At 37.4% G+C, this 27,626-nt stretch overlaps 1 protein-coding gene across 2 annotated transcripts in view; it reads right to left on the reverse strand.

Annotated features, from left to right (window-relative positions):
* Window positions 1-27,626, reverse strand: part of MAGI2 (membrane associated guanylate kinase, WW and PDZ domain containing 2) — a 704,016-nt gene that overhangs the window by 63,567 nt on the left and 612,823 nt on the right. For both annotated transcript variants that reach the window (XM_058806060.1, XM_058806061.1), the window contains 4 exons: window positions 24,340-24,523; window positions 8,848-8,939; window positions 2,438-2,630; window positions 1,393-1,479 (listed from right to left, as the gene is read on the reverse strand). In XM_058806060.1, coding sequence (XP_058662043.1) covers window positions 1,393-1,479; window positions 2,438-2,630; window positions 8,848-8,939; window positions 24,340-24,523 — 556 coding nt within the window. The remainder of the gene's footprint in view (window positions 1-1,392; window positions 1,480-2,437; window positions 2,631-8,847; window positions 8,940-24,339; window positions 24,524-27,626) is intronic.

Raw genomic sequence — 27,626 nt, forward strand, 5'->3', positions numbered from 1 at the left:
AAAAAATTATTTGTGTTTGGATTACAAGAATTTAAGCAGGCAGCTAACAGAGTAATTAGGATTAGCTGCATAATGTTCTTCTTATGAGTTGATTAGCTTGTTCAAAAAATGTTCAAAGAGCAGAGCTGTTATACAATGCAAAATCATCACAAGTAGTTTTTCTTGGGTGTCATGGCAGAAGCAGTGGTCATTTAAAGGTTTGGAGATGCTCTTGTTTGACAAGTTCAAAAGAGCAGAAATGAAAATGGAGTCCATGTACACTTTAGTATTGCTTTACAGTAACAAGATCACGAAACAAGTTAAAGCTTGTGGGATTACACATTTTTTAGTGTGAGCATTTTGGCAATTGAAAACAGTAAATTTACACTTCCAGATGGAAACAAAAAGATTTATACTCTTTGCAGATCTAAATTGTTTACATAAATCAGCATTTATTGACAGTTTTAATACAGAAATTTCAGATAATTGTAAGTATTATGTTTTCTGTTTGGAACAACAAGAGTGGCAGAGTAATTTTACTGAACATGTGAGGAGCTCCCACATATACACATACATCCTAGGTAGAGAGTTTACAAATTAGATTTTCAGTGTGTGTATATATTAATAAAATAAACAGCATCCAAGGACAAGCTGTTGTTTTCTCAGTCAGGTGTGTCCTTTAGTAGTCCTTCTGCAACTATGAAATAAAGTAATTAGAGAGTAGAAAGAGGAAGGAAAACAAACAATTATTATACTCCTGAAGATCTCTAGGAGTTATTGAACTGAATCTGCAACTAAATGCCATAGCCAGTGACAAGAGAGTTCTTATCAGAAAAATTACATTTTGCTCCTGCCTGTGAAAAAAATGGCATTTCAATCCAAAAATCGCATTTTCCTAATCAAATTTTTTTCCAGATCTTGTGACTTGTGATTTTCTGTTTCAGATCTGGGTAAGTATATGTACAAAATGGTAATTCCAGGTGAAGGCTAAGATACGTGTATCAGCTACAGACAGGTAAGGAAAACCTCAGATCCCTCTGTTGTATACATTCATGCTCGTGAGAAATTCCCATGAAATCAATTGCCCTGATGTATTAGCATAGCATTTTTCAGTCATGCCCAACACCAGTTGTTTTAAATTCTTCCACAGAGCTTATGTTGTAACACACCACATTAAAACCCTGTTCAGCTCCCAGAATGCTCAAACATTAACGAGCTACACGCCACGCTCCCTGGTGTGGCACTCTCAAGGCCCAAGAATAACTTCAGGTGTTTTACCAGCTTGCACCAGGATGCCAGAGTGGCGGGTAGAGCCTTTAATATTTAAGAAGCAGCAGGGAAGGCCGGCAGAGCTCTGTGCCAGCCCTGCCCGCGGTGCGTGCGGCGCTGGCGGCGAGGGCTCGGCGTCATTACCTTGGTTATCGGCCATTTTCCTCGCGCTGGGGGAGCTGCGAGGGGGCGTCGCACCAGGCGCGGGGGCCCCTTTCTGGCTGGAGGAGTCTGGAGTCAGTAACAGAAGAAAGTCAGTCCTGCAGGAGCACGGCTGGCAGGGAGCTGCGGTGCCGCAGTGGGAGGGGGACTGCGAAGACGAAGGTGAGTGGGAGGGCGGCTGCTTTGGCACAGGAGCGAAGGGGAACGGCGCAGGCAGTGACAGTGGATCTGGGGCACGGGCAGGCGGAAGACAGGACAGGCTGGGAATGTGGTTTTGCTCATTTCTGGTACCTCAGGCAGGTGTACTCACCAAAAATGTTTTAAAAGTTCTTAAATAGACTTCTTTCCTCAAGTAAGTAATGGTTGTAATGGAAGGTCATCAAATTCTCCCATTAAAGCTTTAATAGATGCTGCCACACGCATTTTTCAAGGTTCTGATGTCTTTCGGCAATTGAGACTGAGTTAGTCTAAACATCTAATTTACTACAAATACTTCATAGTGGTTTAGGTTCATTTTCTGAATATGTCTGCTTGACAGAAGAATCCAGCCCTTGTGCCCTACAGAAGATTTTCAGCCAGCTTGCATTGCAGTTCATTGGGAAATTCCAGATGACATCAGTGAGACCAGAAATGGGCTTTTAACACATATAAGAGTGAAATGAGTTCCTGCCCTAAAACAGTTAACAGTCTTTGAGCCTTTCTCTTATTGACACAGTCAGCTCAAATGTCTTTAACTTAGATGAATGTTTAGTCCCAAAAGTGGACAAAAGGAGACAGCACAGACCAAGACAGCATGGAACAAACCCAGAGCACTTATGATCACCACACCAGTATGTTTCCACTTCTGAAGGAAACAACACGTAGTTGTTTTTGTCAGAGGAACAAGGGACACATATTTACAATAATTCTTTCCTCAAAATGACACAAACATTCACATTGATTTCCTCTATTATTTTAAAACAGCACCGGTTTGTGGTGCCAGCACTGGGATCTGTGTTTCCTTTCACCTTTCCCAGCCTTCACTCACCCGTGGGTAGCACCTTTCTCCTCACAGTAAGGTTCACCTGCCCGTTTCGGGCGGCGTTGTGCATCAGATCAATCACGTATCGGTGGGTTTTGCCGGCCACTGGAATCCCATCCACGTACACCAGCTCATCACCAGGGTGGAGACGGCCATCTCGGTCTGCTGAGCCCATGGCAATCACTGCTCCAATGAGAATCTAGGCAAGAAACAAAATCCTGTCATATATTGCACTGAGACTCCAATTTAGTGAATGAACTAAATGAACAGTGATTTTCTCTTTCTTGTGAAATTAAGCTAGTGATTTAGCACACGTGAAGAGCTCTGTGTGTGTCTGAAAGCTGGGCTTGTCCTCTTGTGGGTATGACTGAAGATGCTTCCTCGTCTTTGGTAAGAAGGTAAGGTGTTTCCTGTCACCATTATATTTTCTGAAAAATCCTCTTTACCCAGGATTTCTCTCCTCGGAAGCTGAGAAGCCTCAGAGAAAAAGGAAAACAATATTATCTCATTTTCTTCTCCTGTGTTTTGCTGCTTTAGAATGTGGTTGGAGATTGGTTATTCAACATGTGAATTGTTTTTACTTAATGACCAATCACACTCAGGCTGTGTTGGACTCTTAAGAGAAAGTCACAAGTTTTTAATTATTGTCTTTTAGCCTTCTGTCTGCATCCTTTCTCTATTCTTTAGTATAGTTTTAGTATAGTATTCTTTATATAATATAATATCATAAAATAATAAATTAGCCTTCTAAGAACATAGAGTCAAATTCATCAATTCCTCCTCCATCCAGGGGACCCCAAAAACACAGTTTCCGACCTGCACAGGAGAGATACACCAGGGAATCCTAATCTGAGTCCTGCTTGATATGTTCAAATCAAGATAATCTGCCTCTAAGGAGTGTTGAGTTTCTATAGACTACATTATAACAAAGACTTAAAAAGATTAATTCCATATAAGGGTCTTTTTATTTAAAATTATCAAGTCTGTGTATTTCTTATCAAAGGTTCTTCACTGCTATGTGATTTAAGCACCTGGAGTCATATACCTGAGGTCAGTAGTGGAAGTGACCCCACTACACAGAGCTGGCTTTGGGACTCTTTAGGGGAAAAGAAGTACTATATTAAATGTTATTACTCTTAATGAATGACTGCTCAGGCAGTGCTTGATTAAAATGGAAAAAAGAGGAAAAAATGTCAGCTTGTTCTGGGCAGATGTGGTTTTCCCAAACTGACTTTTAAATGTAGCTTGTATGGGTCATATAAACTAGCAAAAAATCTGTCCAAAACCTTGTAATGACTTTCTCCACCTTATATGCAGATAATTTCACATAATTTCCTAGAAGAAGATGTATATATTTTCCTTGTGGAATAACTGGTAAAACAGCTGAGATTGATTCAAACAAAACCTGCTCCCTTTGAAAGAATATTAAAGCATTCACAGAGTGTGTTTCAAATTTTCTGTTATCTTTTTCAGTCTGAGAGTGAGCATAAAATGATGGATATGACATGCCATGTGAAAATCTGCTTTTAATAATAAAAGATAAAAGCTATGAAGCATTGCTTTTCATGATGAATTGCAAAGGCTAGATGTGGTAATCACACAGGTGGGCCTGTGGATTTTTGTGGTCTCAGCTGCAGAGTTGCAAGTATCTCAGCATAGTGTTTAAATGAAATCCCCTGTGGAGCCTGGAGAATTTTCCCCAGTTTTTCACCTCCCTTTGGCTTACTTTTGCTTTCAAAACTTAGCAAAGAGAGAACATGATGCAGCTTTTTCCTGCTTTCTGGTGTTCCTGGGATCCTGTTAAGCAGTGCCAGGCTGAGTGGCTAGAGAGGCTGTTTCAGGTTCTCCATCCTGTTCTTCAAATGGTGAAAAAGTAGACCTCAAAGCTTTGGAAAATACTTTGTGCAAAATTCAACCATGAAATATGAATTTATGCTCCTTTACCAGACAGAAGAAAAGCTCTCCAAGGCTACTTTTAGCTAGATATCCACAAAGTATTCTCAAAACATTTGAGAATTAAGCATCTCACATGAGTAAGAATTTCTTCCTAGTTATTTTGAGAAGAGATGGATGATAACCCTCTAAAGATTGGGAGATTGTAAGGATTGGCTTCCTCCTTTGTTGAACATTTGCAGTTTTTTCATAATTTTCTGACAAAATATTAAACAATTTGAGCATCTTTAACCTTTGTAAAAACAAAATGCAGATCATAGCATGGTAGGTCATTGGTACAAAAAGCAAACTAGAAAAACTTTTTGTAGATCTGACTAAGTAATTATTGATGATATTTCACATGTCCACCATGAAATGTGATGTGTTACTCATCTCAGTGTTGGATTCCTAACATAAGCACAGAGTCATACTTTAAACACTTCAGCTAGCTGTGTTTGTCAAGATGATGGCTCCTATATCTATTATTTGGGATATTTAATAGCAAGAATAACTTAATTTCCCTAACTTTTTCATTTTTTGTGTCTGAATTTTTTTCTTATGCAGTATCTGCTTTTGTTTCATGGCTGAGAATCTGCCATAATAGATATCAATTCTACATGTAAAGCACAAATTGGAAAAATAGATATCAGGATTATATTACCTCTGAAATGCAGTTTCATAGTGGCATGAGATGGCTTTGAATGCATAATGAGAAGGATGATGGCATGTAGTAATAAAGAGTGTGTTGCAGAGAAAAAAGAAAAGTTTCTCCTATTGTTTGAAATTAAACAGGACAAATTCTGGGATTAGGATGATTGTGGCAGAGCCTAATCTGAAATTAAAGCCTGTGTCTATTAATTTATACAGGTTAATCTACTTTGATATTGACTTTCTTTGTGATTCTTGGCAATTATCTGAATTTGTATTAGTTTTTCTGAATATAACACAGTAGCTTCACAGGCACATAGCAAAATTTAAGTATATACACATAAAGGGTGATTCACCTAATTTGAAGTGTCAGGGTTGTCTAAATCCAAGCTAATCACCTGAAATTTGTCTAATCACTGTTAAAATAGGACTTCCCAAGGCATGGTCTTATCCTAACATTTTGCTCTATGGCATGGCCTTATCCTAACATTTTGCTCTATGTCTTAGAAATGTAGGAAGATACTTAGAATATATCTTGGCATGGACAATAAAAAGAATACAACATATATATTGAGGACAGTTTTGAGAAAAATCCCAGTTTGTCCATGTTGAAAAGGTAAAACTCTTAGAAAAATTATGTGTGTGTTCCTGGGATTCTGAGTTTGAGCTGCACAAATATATGCAAAATACATCTCCCCTTTGGGACAGCAATTTGCAACTTCAGTAAAGTTCCAATTTATGTGTTTTTGCAATCTTTCAGTAATATTATAATTCACCGTAACAGAGATTATCTCTAATCCTCAAGTTAGTGGGAGATGTGATAAATAGCTGTTGTAGCGCAATATAAGACTTGAGAGCACAACTCACAGTCTTGATATTTGAAATTTCTCAATAAATTTAAGTATTTCCTTTCAAAAGTATTTTTACGCTCACAAATATGGAAAGTGGAGTAGTCCAGCAGCATTTTCTCCTTCTAAGATGCCGGGTATCTGATATAACTAGAAGGAAACTACACTACAGTCCCTCTATAGTGTCAGCATTATCCTTCTAAAATAATGTTATTTGTATTCTGGTTCTTTGAAAAAGTTATTGCCTTATGCTGAAGAATCCATATTTCTTTTTAGATATCAAACCACGAAGACAAAAGCTTCCTTTTGTTCCGTGTTACCTGACGGCACAGCAGGAGAGCTGAAATAAAAATTTCAAAGCTTCTCGGTTCTTGTTTCATGGGAAAGGCAGGGGTTTGGAGAGCAGGCAAAAACTGCTTCTGCTTTTCTGGAGTGAAAGGAATGGGAGGCTGCAGGTGGGCTGTCCGTGGGGGGCAGCGAAGCAGTGGAGGAGAGAGAACAGAGTTAAGAAGTCTTGTATTGTGAATACGAAATAGAGGGACACTAAAAAGAATACATGTGTTGTGTTTATCGGTGTTAAATTTGAGCAGTGAAAACAAGATGGACAACTGCAAGGGAGTGAGAATTGAAAACCTCAGCACTGCCACACTTAATTCTAAGAAAGTTCTTTTTGCCTTGCACAATCCTCAGCTTCAAGTTAGGCTCTTCTTAACTCCTGGGGACTTTGAGAAATGTTTGCAAAGACACGTAAAGCTCATTGGATTGATAAGTCTTGGGGAAAAATGCTTTTGTGTGTGCAAACCATGGAAGAGAGATAGCAACCTTGAGGCTAAGGGCAGGCTGAGAGCAATTGTTCAACAGGACAGTGAAATGTGTTACAGGGTGGTTCACAGAGGGCAGTGGTTTTGGTCCTGCTCTCCAAAAATAGCAAGGTGCTTATCTCTGCCCTTGATACCCAGCTATGGCTCTTTGACTTCACACAGTAAAGTCAGGTCAGTCCTTTGTTGAAGAGACACTAGAAAGAGCTGATCTTCTCTAATACTTCAGTGCATAATGTATGTAGCTGCAGGGCAAAAAGCTTGCTTCAAAATTTCTTTTCTACTGGACTGCTGAGCATCCTGAGAGACTCAAGTCTCTCACAACTCTGGCATGTATTATGGATATGAGTTACCAGAATATCAGGTATTCTACACTAATTTTCTCTTAGTCCTTTGGGTTGAAATCATTCAGTTTTATATAAATAATCATCTTTTAGATAAGGCATTTGAGCTGCACTTTTCCCCATGAGATTGTCATAAACCTCCAACAAGTGACTGCTTAATTATCCATTTGTAATGAAAAAAGCACTAAAGGAGACACCAAATATTGCTGTCACCAAATATCACAAAATATTGAGCAGCCCTGTAACCAGAGTCACTTGGTTATTCCTGGGAGATAGGAAATGCCATTAAACATTACTTTCTGGAGCAGGTAGAAGGAGATTTCCAAATCTTCCTAGAACACAGAATGGTTTGGGTTGGAAAGGACATTAAAACTCCTCTAACTCCAATCTCCCTGCCATGCCATGGACGGGTACATCTTCCACTACACCATGTTGCTCAAAGCTCCAACCAGCCTGGTTTTAAAGGTAGCGCCTTTCTAGTGCCATTTCCTAACAATCTGAAAAGATAAAATGGAACATTTCCACTAACACCTCAGAGATTTCCTTTTTGGCCTCACCCAGTATGTGTGCTTTGAGAATTTATACTGGCTGGCCTGTCCAGAAGGGGCATGAAAAATGCTCATTTGGAGAATGTGCAGATGATGGCTCAGTGGCCTCATTTTATGTGCACTGGGCCATGCTCCACAGAAGGAAGTTACACATCAGAGGGGCTTCAGGCATACTGCAAGTGCAGAGGATGAAGCAGTGTTGTCTTGGAGTCCTTCTGAGCAGCTATACTTTACATTTGAAAAACCATTGAAAACACTTATTCTAAACTAGACTCAGTTCCAAAGAGACTTGAAGCATCATTTTTAGAATACACTGCATTCTTTTCTTATTATGGGAGACATCACTAAACTGTTAAGACTTATCAGTACTTTGACAGATATTGACAAGTTTAAAATATAAGAGCTTCTTTGTTTTTCAAAGCCATGTGCTGGTTAACCTTAAGACTTGAATGAACAATATACTATTCTGTATTAATTTGAATATGGAATATATAAATTGACTAGGGAATATACAAATCTAATAATTAATTATACATTATCTCAGAAATGTAGTAACACAAGATTCAGACTGCTTAAAATTGTGATAGTAAAGCACTATCATTATTGACTTGAGATTAGTCCTAGCTGTCAGATTATAGATAAACCATTGAGTTTTTTCTGAAAGAGCAGTAATTCTGCCTGCTCTCAAAATTATAGTATTTATTATATTTTATTAGCAAACCATCTATGTTCATTTTGTTATCTGTTATTTGGTTACAGGGGTGCCTCCCTCCTAATGGTATAAAGCTATCATTTTTATGCCTGTTGCCTCACATGATGTTGTCATTTAACCTGGAACATTGACTATCACTCCATGGAAAGGTCTTCTGTTTCTGGAAATAAACTGCATTGTTGACCATGTCATTTAACCACACATGTACATTTTGCATACAAGTTGTCTACTCTGAACATGGTTATGGATAGTCTTACATAATTGGATTTTTGGAACCTTCTGCTTAAACCTGATTTTGAAAAGTCTAGATAAAGAGATGTCAGGTCACACTCTGCAGTAATGGGATGAGTGATGCTTTGTTTCCACCTTAATGCCTTACTCTATCTTAATTCTCAGATGTGAAAAACCTGAGAGTCCTGGGTTTTTTTATGGATGAATAAAAGTAATTTTACTTGTATCCTTATCATGGTGTTCATTTGGGTTCAGTTATGTAGTAACATTTTTCTGACCTTTACACAGATTATAGAATATGGAAGGAAAAGGGAAATCAGGAAGAAATAACTCACAGGCTGCCCAGGCTCATCTCCTCCCAGGATCCTGAAGCCAAACCCAGACTCCATTCTCCGAAGGTGAACATCCAGCTCCTTGTAATCGGGACCTGGTTTAAAGAGAAATCCCATTGAGCAAAGCATTTTGGTCTTATCTTGAGAATTTGCACCAATCCCTCCCACCTTGTGTTCATTGCACATGACTAATGACATCCTGGCTGGAGCTGGTGGAAACAAATGGGCCACAGACAAGGAGGAGAATTGAAAATGTAGGTGTCTCTCTCTCTCTCTAGGTAGTTATGTTCAGTAGAATACACTAAACCAAACTAGAATACATTCACAGAAGATCAGTATGGAAAAGTCTGTCCAAAATAGTGGTTAAAAATATGTCTTCTTCCTAAAACTGACTGTTTAATGGACTGCTGTTCATCCACTTCTGGTCTTTAATTTGTCTTTCCCTGCAGTTCATTAAATCCTACAAAGAATAAACTGAAATGGGAGACAGAGATACATCAGTCCAACTCACAAAACATTAAAATCATTACAGGCCATCTAAGTTCCAAACACAGATATATATATATGTCTTTTTATGTAATGAAGCTTTTAAGTATTCCACTTCCAGGTAGTACCCTCAATAAGGAGTTTTGATGAAAATTATCATTATAAACCTCTCAGTCTCAGAGTTTAAATTGAAAGCTAACATCATTAACTTGAACTCCTTAATGCTACTCAATTAAAGTCTCAACAGCTTTGTGAATCAATAAGGTTGCATTTCCATATGCCTGCCTAACCTGTCTTTAGACATACATTATGTCCTGTAATATATCAGTTGAGGAATATAGTCTTTTTAAAGTCAGTTTCTTATAAAAGTGTCTTTAGCTTCACTTGAAAGAACACAGTGTTCTGGGATAATAACAATAATAATAATAGAAACTGTAAACATTTGGAGGACTAAGAAGTTGCCTGTTGTCCGTTGTGCCTATTGCTGTCTGCATGCTCAGAGATGCTTTAGGCTCACCACCTAAAGCAGTGATTGACAGGAATGGCATTTGCTATGGATTGCACTCAGGTCTATATATTGTGAACACAAAAGCTTTTGGTCAGTGTCAGCTTGTTGCTGACCCCAACAGAAAAAAGGGATGACAAACTTTATTTCAGCAAACTGCTCATAAGTGTCTCCAGTTGTGCCTTGTTCCCTCAGGATGGGAGGGATTACAGATGGCTGAAATACTTCAGCGGCTCTCACTTACAGATCTCCCCTCAGAGCCATCCGTGGGCACCCAATAAACTGTGGAATTTGGCATGTGCCATGTGTAGTCTGGGATTAAAGCCTGGTTAGTTTCAGTCAGGTATTATTGCAAAGGCAGATACAGAAAGACACGCACTGGCTCTAACTATGACTGTGCAATAAAATCCCCTGTAAACTGCAGCATAGTGCGTTGTTTCAACAATCTGTATTGGCGAACGTGAGAATGAATCACAAATATTTCAATTGGTAAAATAAATGTTTTACCTTTCCCTACCAACTTCCTTCCCATATATTGAGAAGACAAACCCAAACAGCACCAAGAAGCTTATTATACTGACTTTTCCCATTTATTTGATGCGCCTCAACACTAAGGAGCAAATGAATTCTGGGTGTGTATTGTATGTTAGCTTAATGCAAATAATTTAAAAATTGTGAGAGGCAGAGGAATTTCAGAAGAAAGCAGTACTTTATCAGGTTTGCTGTGCCTACAAGGATGGGGCCTAGCACTAGGGAGATGTTTTTGTAGATAGACACAGTGTGATCAGCATTTGAAACCCAGGTTTAACACTCAAAGGCACAGTTCCAGCAGTCTGTCACAACCTGAGCACTGCCTTTGTTGTGTACAAGTGAATGAATATGCACAGCTGGGAATACAATAAGAAAATGTAAGAATGTCGGGTTGTGAAGAATACTTGCTCTGGCAAACTGAGATGAAAACATCACTCAGATACACTGACAAAGCTGAGCCAAACCAGTGCTGGCAACAGACTCTAAAATAAAGGGCATCGTTTATTTTTCAAAAGATGCTGTTTTTCTACCCCATTTAGAGTGGAATAGATAAGCCAGCTTGACCATGAAAACGTTTAGGTTAAAAATACTGTGTAGGGGCATACTTTTCTAACACAGTTTGGAACCCTTTGGATCAACTGACTGGGCTACAACGCTCCCTCCCAAAGACTTGGAATTCTGTGGAGTCCATTGTCTGCCAACAGTCACTGAAAACCGTTTAAAAAAAAAAAAAAGTGTTCTTTTCAGTTCCACTAAGGAGGCAAAACTGGAAAGGATCTCTGGGTCATCAAGTCTAGCTTCCTGTTATTGCAAACCTCTGCAAGCAAACAGCACAGAGACCTTACCAGCGAAGACACAGGCAAAGAAGACACTGGCAACTGAGCCTTTGTCACTAGGTCACCCACCCTGCAGTAATATCATCATGTCACAGTATCTGCAGTGACTGACTGGTACACAAACCTGTGTGCTGTTTCAGCTTTCATGTTGGGTATGATATGACTGCACTGATCACCTTTCCACTGCTCTGGAGACAGCTACACCACAGATTCCTGAACTGACCTCTCTGAAAGTGGACCTGACTTCTACCCTTGGTTTATGTGCTTAAGTGATTCATGAAATAAGACAGAATACTTATTGAAAGGCTCTCCAGTAACATTAATCTTTCAGTCCAGATTCTTCTAGTAGAATTGCTTAGCTGCTTTCTAGCCATTCATCTTTACATTTCATGCTAGGCATTGTCTTTTCCAGGCTAACATGGAAGTGTTACAATTATAACTGGCATTTTGTAAAATGGAAAGTATAGATTAATTAAGCACATATCACCTGTTCAGTGTAAAAAAATCAGTTGCCAGGTTAGTGCCAAGTTAGTTGGTTGGTTAGACCAACCAACTTTTGCTAAACTCCCTTTGCACAGCTCTTGGTTTATCTCCACATTGGCAGTTTTAGTCTTTGATCAAAAACACGTTCTAAAGCCATGCTGCTGCTGAAATCCTTTTTCTTGTGTTTGAAAGACAGGTAAATTGTTCTCTACTTTGTACTTTTTCACAGGAGCTCATGTTTGATAGATTTTCTAAAAGCCCCTATGATTATGTGGCAGGAGTTTCAATATTCCTGAATATACATTGATTAAGTATTCTATCCCATTTAAATGATTCCATTTCATCTGATATTCCTCTAGTGCTTGCTTCTCCAGGATTCTGGTACTTTTTTGTTCCTCACAAAGGATTTTTAGATAGACTAAATTTTGTGTTTTCTTATGGGAGCAGATTTTCAGTTGATCATACAGAGAAAATTACCTGTACTTACAGAAAATGACACTCCTGAGCCTTGCAATATACTACAAACTATTGGTTAATATAATGTCATTGTGGAAAAATGTATCCTTTTGTTTTCTCTTGCTTACCTAGATTAGCACCTTGTGGTTCATGCCAGGTAAGAAGTATGAACAGGTTTGCAGACAAGCCAATCCTGAATTAAAACTGTCTTTTCCAGTTTTCTTATCCTTCCAGTCAGCTTAATGTACCTCAATGACCTGTCTCCTACCAGTTTTACTGAGAGTTTCATCATAAATTCAATATTTTTGCTCATGTAATATGGGTACCCTCTGCCAGAATGACAATGCTCCCTGTCCTTCCTTGCCTCTCTACACATTTATATTAGAAAAACATCTTTAACTTTGCCTGCTAGTAACTTAAATCTCTTTTTTCTTTATTGTTATACCACTCTGTTTCTTCTTTTTGTGTGAAGGAAAACTTTCTTAACAGTTCATTTGGCCTGGAAGAAAAAAAATCACACCAATTCACTTTGCTAGGCTATAAAACCAGCTGGCTCCCCCATGAATTTGAGAATGGTATTGGACAAGCTGTGATCTGATCATCCCTGCACAGTGAGGAGAGTAAAGAGCATTGGAAAATTCTTTCTGGTTCCTGAATTATGGTGGATTTGCTTTAAATGTAATGGTACCAGAATAGATTGTTACTGAACACTAGTGAGATCTCACAGGTGAGGATGTGATTATCAGCTCCCAGCTACATTTCTGCACTGTATTCAACTGAATCTCTGGGTGGACAACACACTGAGATGCATGAGTGCAGTTGTTTCTTAAATGTTGAGAAAATATACACCTGAAAATGCTTAATTAATTTTCTGTGTGAGACAAATTGAACAAGTGGTATGTGATTTTACAGTGATGAACCTGTAAATGTTCAGGATGATCCTGTAAATGTTGATATAAAATTTTTATTAAATCTCTTCTATATTGCAATTAAAGGAAAGATGAAGTGCTTTGCTGTAATAATTTTACAGTCTTTCTGGGTGTATTCAGCTACCTACTGAAAAGAAAAACTAATTTGGACTCCTTTGCTGAAGATGGTGAAGATTTTTTTTTTCATACAAATAATTATAAATTGTGAATTGGGATTGACACAAACCTACAGTAACTTCTCTGAGTTTCAGATGCTCTTGAAAGATGTGAAAAGCTTGAAAACAGCCTCATGGATCTGCTGCTCTGCAATGTAAGTAGCTTTTAAAAAAAGCATACATATTCCCTCTTGATATTTATAGAGAGGAAAGCTGGCAAATAAAAAATTCAGTATGAAAATCATCAAAGAAAAGAAAAAAGAACTGGTGTGCTAACAGAGTAATTCAATGTATGAACCCTACTGTTTTATGCAAAACCCGTCCAATGTTATATTTAATTTAGGCTCTCTGTCCGGCTTGTGTAGGACTAGAAAAACTTTGATAGGATTGTCAGAACAGCCTTTTTTTGGTATGGGATGCCTGTTTTAACTGTTCACTTAGCATGATAATACTGGGAAATCAAATATTGCTTTTTTTAAAAAAAATCCATTGCCATTTTACAAGATCAGTGTTGACTCAAACACCTCAAAAATCTCTTGATTTTGAAAGCTTTTTCTTTTATATTTTTACAGCACAAGATATAAATATGAAAGCAAGAAATTGGTGATAAAGTTAAAACAGAAATAAATTCAGATACAAAAAAAAAATTATTTGGCTTACATTTGGGCATGAGCTATAGAGATGCAATTTTATGCTAAAGAGTGAACACTAAAATGAAAGTACACATAAAACACAGTAAAACATAAAAACTGGCTGAGGAAAAAGAAATACCTTTCCTTGCTCAAAATGCAAATCTATTATAAAAAAGTTCGGCATATGCATTTTATAACCCCACGAAGATCATACACAATAAAATGGTGACTGGGCAGTCAAGACTGTCCATCATCTTGAGAAATGATTAAAAAAAGAGGAATAGCTAAAACATAAAATGGAGGACAACTAGTTTACAGAAAACAAAGGCTGAAGAATACTTGCCAGAGGAATCCGCTCGAAAACCAGTCCTGGGCAGCACTTGTTCTGAATAGGAAAATGGGGAATTAAAGGTGAAATGCATTTCTCAAGTTATTTAAAGATGCAGCATCAATTTCTCTGCTGTGTTTTGAATTACTAAAATGCATTTTCTATTTTTTCTTGAAATTTTATTTTCTCCTCCCCTCCTTCTTTAATTTCCATGTGGTACATGTACATATTCCTGCTAGATTAAGACCTCCCTGGCCATTTCTGTGCAAAGTGAAAAAGATGTTTAGGTGGTAATGTCTCTTTAACACAATGTAGGTTCTGATGAAGATAAAAAACTTATTTTGGTTAAAACTGTTAAAAACAGTGACAATATTTGTGCTTATTCAAGTACAGTAATAAAAGAAGAAGTTTAATGGGTCTGTTTGGATGACTTGACCTCAGATGGCTTGACTCCTGCTTTTATACAACTCCATTGCAAAATGTCTTTTATCATCAAGATGAGGAAGATTTTTCCAGAGTGATGTATGTTGCCAATAAGAACAACGGATTGTAGATTAAAGGAGATGCAGGTGAATCCCTTTAATGTATTTTTATGCAGGTAGTTTCAAAGTATTTGTATTTCACTATATGAAGTGCAGCAATTAACTGTCTTGTTTTCATACAAAACTATTTTGCTTGCATTAGAGGAAGCTAGATGAGTCAATAGCTGAATTCAGTCACGTTTCCTGTGCTAATTTTGAAATTTTCTGAACAAGAATTTCTGTCTTATTATTTTGGCAGCACCCAGAGTGATTTGCAAAACATTCCAAGCCAGAGGTGATTTCTATTGACCTACACACAACAAAAGGGCAAATCAGGTATCCCATTTATATGACTCTAAGCCAGAATATCATACCATATCATACAACAGCCTTTGCAGGACAGTGATGCAAGCTATGAGTATATACCATCTTCCTAAGACAGAAGGGTGTGGTGAGAGACATAACACAGCATTTCCTCTGTGGGAAGCTGTGTAACACTTTGAAAGAGTTTGGACTCAAGCCACCTGCCTTCTGGTGGCTTTAGCCCTTCAGCCCTTCCTAAAGGCAGCATTGGCTGCAATGGCAGCAGCTGAGTGATTCAGAGCTCTCCTGAGATAATACTGAAATGGTTGTCGCAGGGCAAAGGTGTTTTCCAAAAGATAGCTAGCAAGAGATGTCTTAAAAGTCGAGATGTCTTAAAAATTTTTGGTAATTATGTTTAGATAACAGCCTTGACCTATCCAAATCCAGGTCCACTGAATGGGGACATTGGATTTGGTGTTCCTGTTGCATTTGTGTTTACTGTCTGTGTTGAGCTGTGTCATGTGGGCTATGCTGTTTGACTTTATAGGTGGCTGCATGTCTTTGTTTTGACAGATAAAGGAGACAATTCCTTCATGCACTTCAGATTTTGTAGTGATTTGGGATCTTTCCAGTGAGACATGCTATCTAAATGTAAAATGTTGCACCAGCACAGCTCCTGAAAACCAAAACCTTTGAAACTGATGCTGCTCCACTGCAAACTTGGAGAAATGATTTTTTTTACTCACACCCTTTCAAGATTTTAATGGAACTCTTTTAAGAGACAAAATGATTTTACTGTAGAGAAAGCAATTTCATCTTGATAGTCTCAATAAGCTTTTAGGTTTGAAGGTACACAAGCTCTTTTGGTCACTCAGCTAGAATTGACCTTTGGAGCTGCTGTAAGATCGGTTCATTCTGTTTCCATTTCAGCTTGCAGTCACTCTAATATCACCCAAAACTGGTCTCAAGCAGCAAAGTGAAGGAATCACCACCATTCTCAAACTGTGACCAGTTAGGGAACAACTTGCTCTGTTAAGACAGACAACTATATATTTTAAGTAAGTTAGCAGTGTCCTTTTTTGGGAACTGTTATTTGTGGTCAAAAGTGCCTAGCAATGGTTTCCTTCAAAGCTAATCTCATGAAGTCTGACATTGCTTTTCTTCCTTTGCCTTGTAGAACTTCATGTAGATTCTTACAGTGCTAATTATCATCCTGTAATCAACCATTCAGCACCTAGCATGTATTTTCACTGTAGTTTGGGAATTCACACACATGAAAATTTGAACTGTGCTGAAGATGCTGAAGTTTTTAAATGTCTGATCACCAGAAAGATAAACCCAGGTGCAGATTTGTGGTTTTGGTGACCATAGCAAAGCAATGTTCATATTAGGAAGAATCTGCTGTCAGCAGTATGGGTATCTGTGCAGTACACATAACTGTGATAATATCACCGACACTTTGTAAAACAAAATATATCCTCTATATAGCTGTGCTCATATGACAAGCAAACAGTTAGCAAAGAATATAAAACTTCAAAGAACTTTTAACACAGAGGAAGGGACTGAGTTAGCACTGTCCTCATCTGTCAAATGCAGAGATAAGTAGTTTTTTTCAAAACTCACCTCAGAGAGGTGAGTTTTTTTCAAAACTCTGTTCTCAGAGACCCTACAGAAAAGCAACTTCCAACAGAGGACAAAGGACTGCTGTGCCTGGCCCTCAGCTGAGCAGAATGCATGTCATTTGTGCACATCCTGGCGCCTTCCATCTGCTAAGGATAAACTGAGCTGGTAATTTTACCAGAATACTGGGAGACTCTAGTGAGCTTTGTTTTATAGAAATCAGTCAATTAGGTTTATAGGAAACTAACTTTACACAAGGCAATTTGAAACTTTCCATTTATTTATTACTAAATTAATTCTGGCATTCTTCTAAACTTTTAATAGATTCTTTTTAATATGTTAGATATCCTGCCTCTACCTCATAGGAAATGAGGTAGAATGAAAATTTGGAGAGGTTAGGACAAAGAGACAAGCCTACCCAATACTCCACCATGAAGAGGCACTCAAAGTGCTGAAAGATTTAAAATGATTACATAATATTTCTGTATTCTCCCTGTGATGCCTTTTTGGTTAAACATCTTCAGCTGCATTGCCATAAGTAGCTGTAGTCTTTCATGTGAAATAGGAATGAAGTATTTACAAAGTGGAGCTTGAAAGTATAATAAAATACTTGGTAAATTCATTGATTTAATTTTTTAGTTCAGCTAACCTGTCCTAGAAACAAGAATCAGGAAAGTAAAACTAAGAAATCTTCTAAACTGTTGTTTGTATATGACCATATTAAAATAAATCTCCACCATGGCAATGACTCCCTGTGCTCTGGAGAACAGGGATGCAGCTGTGCATTTTGAGTGCTCTTGCCATACATCAAGATTTGGGGGTTGAAAGAAGATCCCTTCCAACCCCAACCATTCTGTGGCAATCATTCTACAATTCTTTGCATATCAGATGAATGCAAAACCAAGATTAATTTTGCTATTAGAAGATAGAACAGTAAAAATCTTGCATACCTGTCTTCCTGTTTAGTCTAAAATAAATTACTCTAATAGATTTATTTCACTTTCACTCATTCATTTTAAACTGAAAACTGTAAAATATTTGTGAAAACAGCCAAGCAACAAACAAGGCCTAGGACATAATCCTGATTTATATGAAATCAATGGTGAAAATAGCAGGATTCTTTGCTGCCAAGATACAGCCACAGGAGCACAATTCACCCACAGCATGACACAAGGGTATTTTTATTTACACCAGTGGAGCCACTGGTATTCTCTGGAGGAAGAGTTATGCTGATGAAAGGTAGGGACAATATTTGATTATATTTGTTTTCCATATTCTGCTGTTTTCTGGATCAGTCTTTGTTGAATGCTAAATACATGGAACAAAACTAGCACAAGGGAACATCTGTATTTCAGCATCTCAGTGCTAGCCATGCTTCAGGTGAACAGGGGTTTCACAAGTGAGAAGAATGAGTGTGATTATGCTGCAATGCCCCTTCCAAAGCTGTGCCAGCAGCAGTTTGCCACAGCCCATAGGCAATGCAGCATCCACTTGTCTCCAACATGCACCAACTCCCCTATTCCTACAAGTCACTTCTCTTAAATTTTTACTTTAACTCTTAAGTACATGCTGCCACTTTGCAGATCAAAATCTATTTGTATACCTTTTAGTAAAGTGTAAATTGCTAAAGAGAAAGAAATTCTGCATCTTTAACACTGCCATCAGCTGTAAAATGGACACTTCATATTAGCAGAGGTCATTAGGGACCTACTTTGCAAGCCAGCAATCAAAATCATTTTACATCCATGGCACTGTGATGATTATACACTCATAATTCCATTTGAAAGTGCTTTTGGTTTACTGTCAGTTCTTATAAGCAACAAATCCATTTTGTCATGGTGAGTAACTCTTTCTGCAGTGATGAACAATATAAAACCATTTGACTTTAGTCTGCTAAATTTCCTCTCCTTTTATTGTATATCATCTCTTATTAAAAAGAGTTATATTAATTTAATAATATCAGTTCTTACACCATCTCCATGCTGTTGCTTAGGGTAGCACTAGATGGAAGGAAAACACCAACATGGACTGTTTGGAAATTGCTTTGAGAAATTCCCTTCCTATACCTCAGTTGTTCACACTCTAGGTCAAGGAGTAGTTTGATGATAATAGACCTTACTTAGCAATTTCCCAATACTTTTATTTACTAAGTGAAGGCAGGCATGACTTACTGACATAAAGGGCACTAACTGGTGAATAGAAATATTGATAGATACTGTAAAATGAGTGCAAGGAAGGTTTGAAACTAGAACCTGATTTTCTAGCTTACAGTCCCAAACCCTTCACCCATAGAAAACTCCCTTTCTACAATACTTTAGAATACTCTATATTTAGTGCTATCATAGTTCTGCATTTATATGCACCTGTGCACAGATGTGTATACATATATGTTAAAGCACCATAACCAACTTTTTAGACTAAAAATGAGCAAGAAAGGGAAAAATATTAGAGGCAATTTTTTTTTTGGTCAGGAAAACATCTGAAAAAAGTGGTAGTACCAATTATGTGAAAAATTTCCTTCAATTTTTAATAATTTCAATCTTTAATTTAAGTGTAGCTCTTCAGCCAACAAGCACTGTCAGGAAAATTCTGCTTAGCTGTAGACTATGCCATAAAACCCCTCAGGTGGTCATGCATTCAGTGCTAGACCTAATTTTTTTTTTTTATATCCATGAGTATCAAATTTAGGAAACCCTGATTTCCTTAGTATTTTTCTGCAAGCCTGGTGTTTTTGTAGTTACACATTATGGATCAGTATAATGCTGTCTGACAAATCTTTTCTACCTTAATGCATATCTGTGCTGATGCTCTGGAGGAAATGTACCCTGTGAATATGAAGTGCTTGTCTGTGACCCTTACAGAAAGGTATTTATAAGTCTGCCAAAGAATATACCTTATTATGTGGAGGCAAATTATGCAAGTAGATTTGCCATTTACATATTTCACAGGTGTTGGTGAACTTTGCTTTTTGGTTGCTTTCCAATTTGTTAAAATCTCTGGCAATAAAAAAATAATGCATTGCATAAAATAGTTGATAGATTTGAAAGGGACTTAAGAAATTCAAAATACTGTGGTCAGAGGAGAAAATAACATAGGATATTTTGAAGAAAGTAAATTTTGTCCTCTCAGCTAAAGGTGGAACTGGAATTGTTCAGATTTCACTTTTAATGAGCGCTTATCCCTGGCTTATCTCATTCTTCCTACTGGCATTTCTGTGTCACATCACCAGCCTTGGCTACCACAGTAACTGAAGGACAAATGTAATCCAATCAATGTAAAAAATATTTTATTTTACCTCTTTCCTCAGAGGAAAATAACCTGAATTTTCTGTTATAACTAGAGAACTATTATGGAATTATGATTCCCAACTGCTTTGTGACTCCTGCTTGACTAATGCCTACAGGGGGTCTGAATGAAGTTTTTACAAACTGTGAATTTACCATAAACAGAGCTCAATATACAATATATGATAAGGAGAGTTTATAAAATTAAAAGTTTAAAATTCAGGTGAAGGAGGTCTCCTAATGATAACTCAAGGGCTCCAGTTACAGCTGTTTTAATCTGGTGCATATGAAGTCATAATTTTTTCCTTAATAGGAAATTCCTGGTCTGATGTTGCATTTTCTACCTGCTGGACCTAAACTGGTTATGGGGAGAGTCACTCTGTCACTTACAATCTAATAGTTTTAGTAAGGAGAAAGGAGATAAAGGTTTTGCTTTGAATTAATAGAAGAACAAAAAAAAAATGAAAAAGTATCCAGCTGAGAAAATTATGTCACAGCAGAAAGTTAGGTAGGTATTCTTCAGCATGCAGGAGAAACAAGAAGAGATGGGGAAAGAGACAAAAAAAAACCCCAAAACCAAAAAGAAAAAAAAAAAAACCAACCCAAACCAGAGAGACAAAGTAAAGAAAGAAAGCATAAACCAATTTCCCATCTTTTGCTTTTATGCAGTTTTTTAGATGACATGGAAGTCCTCCTCAGTGTTTGGAAACCCCTCATGCTCATTTTTTATTTACTTGGAGCTTTGAGTATAGGGATAGGTGACAGCAGAGGCTGGTGACAGCTAAGAGGGAAGACCTGACAGGTAACAGCTAACTCATGACAAACAATTTTCAAAGGTACTATGACTTCCAAAATAGAGTTGCACTCTGCCTGTATGGAACTATTTCCCATGCAGAAGTGGTAGTGCTTTGTAATTTGTATTGTAACCATTACAAACTGAAATCTTCCCATCACCCAGGGTCTTGCAGGTTCTTCATGTTCTTTAGGTGGAAAAACCTTTCTGTAGAATGAAACTCATACTTTTTCATTGAGACTTCCTGCTTGCAACCCTGTTCTTGCTATCATTAGGTAGGCATGAGTTAGAGGCAGCACATTGGTCTAGTTCTTGCTTTGAGTCATATTCCTTGTGCTCCTCACAGAACTACCCTGGTTTTCATAACTCGCTTCACTCCCTCTCTGATTGGGAAGCAGGAGAATTTTATGAGGCCCTGGTTAGTGCTGACTGTGGGGAAACCCTATGATAAAAGGCTCTGTGTAAATTCAGAGTTATAGAAGCACAAAATGAACTGTTTAGTAACAGTCTCACAATGAGAGAAACAAAAGTTTTGCAGTATCTCTTTCTTTTTGAGTTTTCCAGGTCATGATTGTTCACTTCTCTGCCCTATTTTTAGAAGATGAAAAGAAGGTCTTGCCAGGAGATAAGACAAACTTGCCTTGAGATAAGAAGTACTTAAAAAAACCAAGTAGCTGAACTTTTCCTGTGCACTTTTAGGGTATATTCTTCCCAAAGATAACCAACCTGACACTGCCATATGGTAGGAAAGAGTGTTGTCTTGAAACTCTCCCTCCTATGTACTCAAATTAGATGACAATTACTTGACTCAGTAATGGATTTCCTTCCTGCTGTTTCCATCTTCAGGAAATAGGACAACTACATGGTGCTAAGGCTTGACAAATTAAATTTTCTAAAATATGTGCTTAGGACATTCATGAAACAAAAGTGTCAGGGAGAATCGAGATCTTTCAAGGTAGCTATTTATAAATAAGGGATATGAAGGAATGCAGACAAGATCTGGTTGGAAACTGGTGGAATCAAATCTTAGAGAAAATGTTGAGGGGATAGTGGAGAAAGAACATAAGAAATTTAAGTTTCCAAGATTAGCTGGAAGATGGGACACTGATCAAAATCTAGGATAAGGTTACCGCAGTCTTGCTTTTCATCTCTCACTTTCTTGTTTTGGGCCTAGCAGCTTTACTATTTTTAATTATTTGGTTTTCTAGGCAGCTGGTGATGAAAACATCTCACATACAGTTTCCAGTTGCCTTTTGGACAGAACTCAAAAGCAATTATACCATTAAAACACAGGCTTTAGCATAACTCCAACCCACATGTTAGATGCTCTTCCTATGGTAAAGCATATACTCCTTAACACAGTAGATCATATAAGTAAAAGATAAGAGTTCATGTTAGTCAAAGAAGTGCTCAGAAAACTTGACAAAAGCAGCCATGAATATTGCATGGTGTAAAAAATCTTGTAATGTAATATATAATCTTCTGGGGGGTAAGTGAATCTTTGTGGTTGACATCAGATCTATATTCCCACAGTTTTATGAAGGGCACACATAGATCAAGCATAGATTGGGGATCAGGATGAAAAAAAATGCCATATAAATACATATGTCATACATCCATATGGTATTTATAATATTTTCTTAATTGTCTCCCAGAGATATTTGTTTCTGTGTAGGAAATTGGCATTCTTGGCCTGATGACTTCAACTACAGAGATGGTTCTGATTGTTGAGTGAAAAGATTTTTGTTAAACTACATCACTTCTAAAATCTACTGATATGGGAAATGATTATTTGCAAAGAATTTTCTGTTTGCTAGAGCTCTATACAAAGCCAAGAGTTTTTTCAGTAGAGGTGCTGAACTACATAAAGTAATTTCTAACTATGGAATGGATTCTTTTCCTTTTAATTTATCATATACCCAATTCTATAACTTTGGAGAATAACATGGCAGTTCAAGCAAATGTTTTTTTTTATATGCTAGTCTAGCCCTTAATGCACAAGAGAAAGTGAAAGAAGAGAGATGTCTGAAAATTATTTCCAATCTTTGATCAAAACTAGTCTTACTTCTTTCAAATCTATTTGGTCTACTCCACCCAGTATCCTGATCCATACTTCAATGAGTTTTAAAATTTCAAAAAGTAGAGTCTCTTTTTTGTACATTGCATTGGGAATGCCGGTCATCATGGACTACATACATGGTGTTTGTAAATGTACTGGAAAGTTTAGTTTCTATGCCTAACAGTTTATAATTGAAGATTAAATACATTTTTTACAGGGGTCTAAGTACTCACATCCATATTTAAGGAGAGTAAGATACCCTGGTAAGATACTGGTATTCCTCAAAAAAGCCAGGAATTTATTTAAGTACATAGAGTTAAATAAAACATCAACAACTGTCTCCCTCAAAAAAAAAAAAAATCTGTATTTTTTAGGGTGACAATCTATTCTGAAAAGTGTTCCAGTAATAGGATCAGCGGGGCAGAAGTTGGTGGCACTGGCCACAGTGGCAAAGAACTGAGGAATATGACATGCAGCTGCAAGACTAAATAAAGGTTTACTTGGAAATGAAGTCTGGGGTTCCTCCAGCATATCCATTCTTGTGGGGACTGGGAATGCCAAAGCCAAAGAGGAGATGCTGATGCTGTAACTAATGTATTAGGCAAGGCAAGTAAGAATGGTATGAGCCCACTGTTGGGGACAATAATGTATTTCCTTCAGACTATCCCTTTGCATGCCAAAGAAATGTGAATATTCCAGGTCTCTGGGCCCAACTAATATTAATGGGCTGGTCTGAATCAGCTCCAATATTTTATATGTAATTTATAGCACATTTTGGTCTATAGGCACAAGTATTTTACTAAATGAATTGAAAAGTGGCATATGCAAGTAATGGCAGTGGTGACAAAGATTTTGGTAAAAAGTTAACTATTTTTAAGAATTTATCTTACTAAGTGCAAAGGCTGCAGACAATTTAGAACAATATTTTTGGCCAAAATGTTCTTTGCAAAAAGAGAAAATAAGTCTACGCTCTTTTATTCTTGCTGTCAAAAACATGGACAATACTTCCAAAAACATGAGAAAGTAAATAAAAATGAGCATCTCAATGGCTCAGTACTGTTTTGTATAGGTCTGCAAATAGTACTTTATGCTGCGCGTTTCTTTCTAGCTACCAATGACAATGTGAAAACTTGTCAAATACATTTTTATAAAAAAAAAAATATTCGAAATTTCTTAAAAAATGTCACTTTGAAGTGAAAGTAGGTGAAACTCTTTTTTTCATTGATAGATTCACATCTTCCCATTGGTTGACTATAAAAAAAATACAATAAAATGTGGTGGGACATTTACTGTGCTTCACAAAGGACTTAACAGTCAAAATGGGGAGATCAAAAATATAAGGAAAAAAACACCTATGAAAGTCATATATGAGAATTTAGGTAAGATCTAAGAAAATATGTAAGTGTACAATTTTTGAAACATTTAAAATGGACTCTATTTACTGGAAAGAAATGTAGTTCCTTTAAATTACAAAAGATAATTACAGAAAATCATGCCAACAGCAACACATTCAAAGGCAAAACTTTAAATACTAAATGGCCAGCAGGGTCAAGAGAGCTTTCACTTACGCCTACTTTCATAAATAGCTCTTGATTTCTCATACAGCTCATACGGGTCAGGTTTTCGTGGATCAAAGGCCTCTGTTGAATCAGGAAATGAACTCCTGTGAAGAGCGGGTGGATAGGGAATATTCTGTGGCATAGCTGGAGCAGACACACTCGTTTGAGGGCTGCCTTGATTCTCCCATCGTTCCATCATCTGGAATAAAAACATACAAAGAATAAAAATAAAGTTTTGCAAAAACTGTCGCTTCCACAACGAGACCAAAACCAATGATTTCTGTTGAGGATGTGTTTTCAAAATTAGTAAATCTGTTTTCTGCCTTTTGAAATGAAAGGTGTGTGTTGTGCTGTTTATAAAATGACTTGATTAAATTCACTTCTTAGTTTGTTGCTCATGGCAAGATGTGACCTTTCTCGGGTAAGATGAGGCCCAGCATTACTCTGGAGCATGTGGAGTGCCTCTCACAGGATGTGCTGAGCTACTGGAAATTATTTGCTAAAAGTGGAATCTGTCAGTTTGTAAAGACACAATTATCAGATTCATCAAAATACATAACATACATGAAGGTAGTGCTTAGCAAAGAAGGGACAGACTGTGTAGAAAGTGAATGGCTTTAATGCTGTATCTTCTGAGAATACATGAAAATAACAAGCTGCCCAGGGAGAAGGAGATAACTGTAACTGGGACCAGAATTTACAGCTCCAAGGGAAGATTTAAAAAAACAAAATCAAAACCAAAAGAAAATCAAAACAAATCAAAACTGAAGAGAAAATTATTACAGCATGTATTCAGGCATGTAGCATTCAAAAAATCTCACTAAAGTGGCATTATACAACCAAGCACAGGATAAGGCTTTCAACTCTTCCAGGCCATTTACAGGAAAGCCTACAACAGCCTATTGTCTGTGCATGAAAGACACCTCAGTTCACGCTTTTTACAAGACTGTCTTTAGCAGTCTTACATGTACATCAAACTTGAAGACATGATAGGCTGTGCTAAAGATGGCTTGAGGATCTGCTTTTTTATTTCTTGAAGAAGTTGGCTACTAATCAAATTGCATTAGCAAATTTCTTTGAAGAGGCTAAATTAAACAAAACACAAATGTTTAGCCCAGGAAATGAGTACTTAGCTACTCCTATAACCCCTCCTGAGGACAAGGGTGGTAAAGCCTCCAGAACAGTGTGTTCTCACACATAACCCAACAATGGTAATTACACAAAAAACGCCTCTTGGAAACAAACTCATCTGTAATTAAATTCCACTGACTTCTATTCTTGTATCAGCAAACCTTTATCAAAGATGATTGCAGATTTAGAGTGCGCTTGCTCTACAAATTCTGTGGCTATCATTTGTCTTTAGTTCCTTGGTTTCAGAAGGTGTTTGGGTCAGCAGGTAGCTTTACTCTCTGTTCTGATGATTAACTGCACCAGGCTTTTTTCACACCAAGTATGTGTGGACTATAGATATTTTAGTGTCCTCCTGGTGAATATGCTGAATAACCATCCTGCTGCATATCCCTGGTGATCTGACCTTCTTAGGCTCATACTTAAGAACACAGATTATAGATATTGGCCATTTTCAGTTGTCAAGGACCTAATTATTTTAAAAAGTATTATTATAAGTCAAGACGTGTTTCTGTCAGAATTTCAGCAGTAAGTAGGGCTGGTTCATTCAAAACTATAAGTATGTACATTTTGTGCAATACAGAGGCACATGGAAATACCTGAGCTGCCATTGAAAGTTTAGGAATTTACCTTGGGTATCTTCAGGAACCTCTTACACAAACATAAATTTATCCTCTGCAAATATTGCCCTTTGGGTAAATTAGCCAGTGTGGTAAGTCACACGAGTAGCACAGTACTACTGAGCCCTAAAGAAATTACCTCCAGTAGCTATAAACACAAATATAATTGCATTATGGAATTGTAAATACAACGGTCTCTAGAAACACACCTGATTATGACTCCTATGTCTAAAGGGGAAAGAAGAACTAAGCTCAATTCAAGCAGTTTATGATAAAGGAAATTACCAGAAAAAATATGTATAGGCTTTACCTTTCCTTAGGAATCTACAAGAACACAAGCCGGTGAAACCAAACTATCTCATGAAGATGAAAGACATGCAGGGCCATGTCTGTCTAAAAGTGAAAGATTCCTAATTTATTGGGAAGTGCTGGGGAAATAGATCACTTACCTCTTTCAAAATGTGAAACTGGACAAAATTAAAATACTTTAAGAAAGATTTTAAAAAAGAAAGGAAAATATAATTATCTTTGATGAACAAACTTTACCCTGGGGAAAGGACAGGAAACTGGAGATCAATTGGCAAAACCCTACTGGGTCCCACATGTCTAACTCTTGCTTGCTGGTTAGCTTTAAATCTTCAAGTGTGAAGTTCAACCAGCTAAATAAGCAGATAAACAGAAGGGGAATTATGTCTCCCAAACCTGTATTAACTAATTAAACAGTCACCTAGCATTCAGTAATGGAAGTTATCATAATGCTACTTCAGAAAAAAAGGCATTCTTGAAAGTGAGTAAGGACAGTAGTGAGTGAAGGGCACCAAATCCAAACTGGGGCAATGGTTTGGTGACATTGCTCATGGTCATTTTGCACTAATATTATACGTGATATACGTATATAAGATATGTATGATATACGCAGGAATCACTGGAAATATCTTACCCCAGGTTATGTGTTTCCTGTGCTGTTACACAGATACAGGCTGTGCTGAGGTGTTGGGGAGGCTTTCTAAACCTCCTGTGCTGGCCTTTCTGCTTCAGACTGTGTGCACACACTGCTGCAGGCACTTGGTTTCAGTCTTCAGGCCTTGGACATGAGAAATTGATGTCTGACTATTTCTCTAGTTAAAAGTGGTGCCAGACAGAGGAATTCACACTACCTTAACTCGGTTAATCATTAGTGAAATCTCTTGCTGAGATTACCCCAAAATAGAGTGGCTGTGAGCAGCCAGTCTGCCTGCAGGTACAGCACACAATGGTGTTATATTGTTCTGCAAGCCCTGGTTTTCCTCACACCATTGCATGAAAAATTGCATCAGCTCAGGTTGTTTTTCTAGATCCTGACTATTGGCAAGTGCTTCTTGAGCATGAACTACCATACTGTTTATATAAGGAGATATTGCAGAAAATCATCAACAATAAATACACTGATATTTATATATTTGATGTGTACATAAAAGGGCAAAGTATGGACAGGAGGAGGTCTTCAAATGTGGATCTTTAACAAGAGAGCAGCAAGCTATCTATTTCATCACTTTTTATCTGAGATTAAAAGTT

The sequence above is a fragment of the Ammospiza caudacuta genome, chromosome 5, assembly GCF_027887145.1.
Source record: "Ammospiza caudacuta isolate bAmmCau1 chromosome 5, bAmmCau1.pri, whole genome shotgun sequence".
NCBI classification, from domain to species: Eukaryota; Metazoa; Chordata; class Aves; order Passeriformes; family Passerellidae; genus Ammospiza; species Ammospiza caudacuta.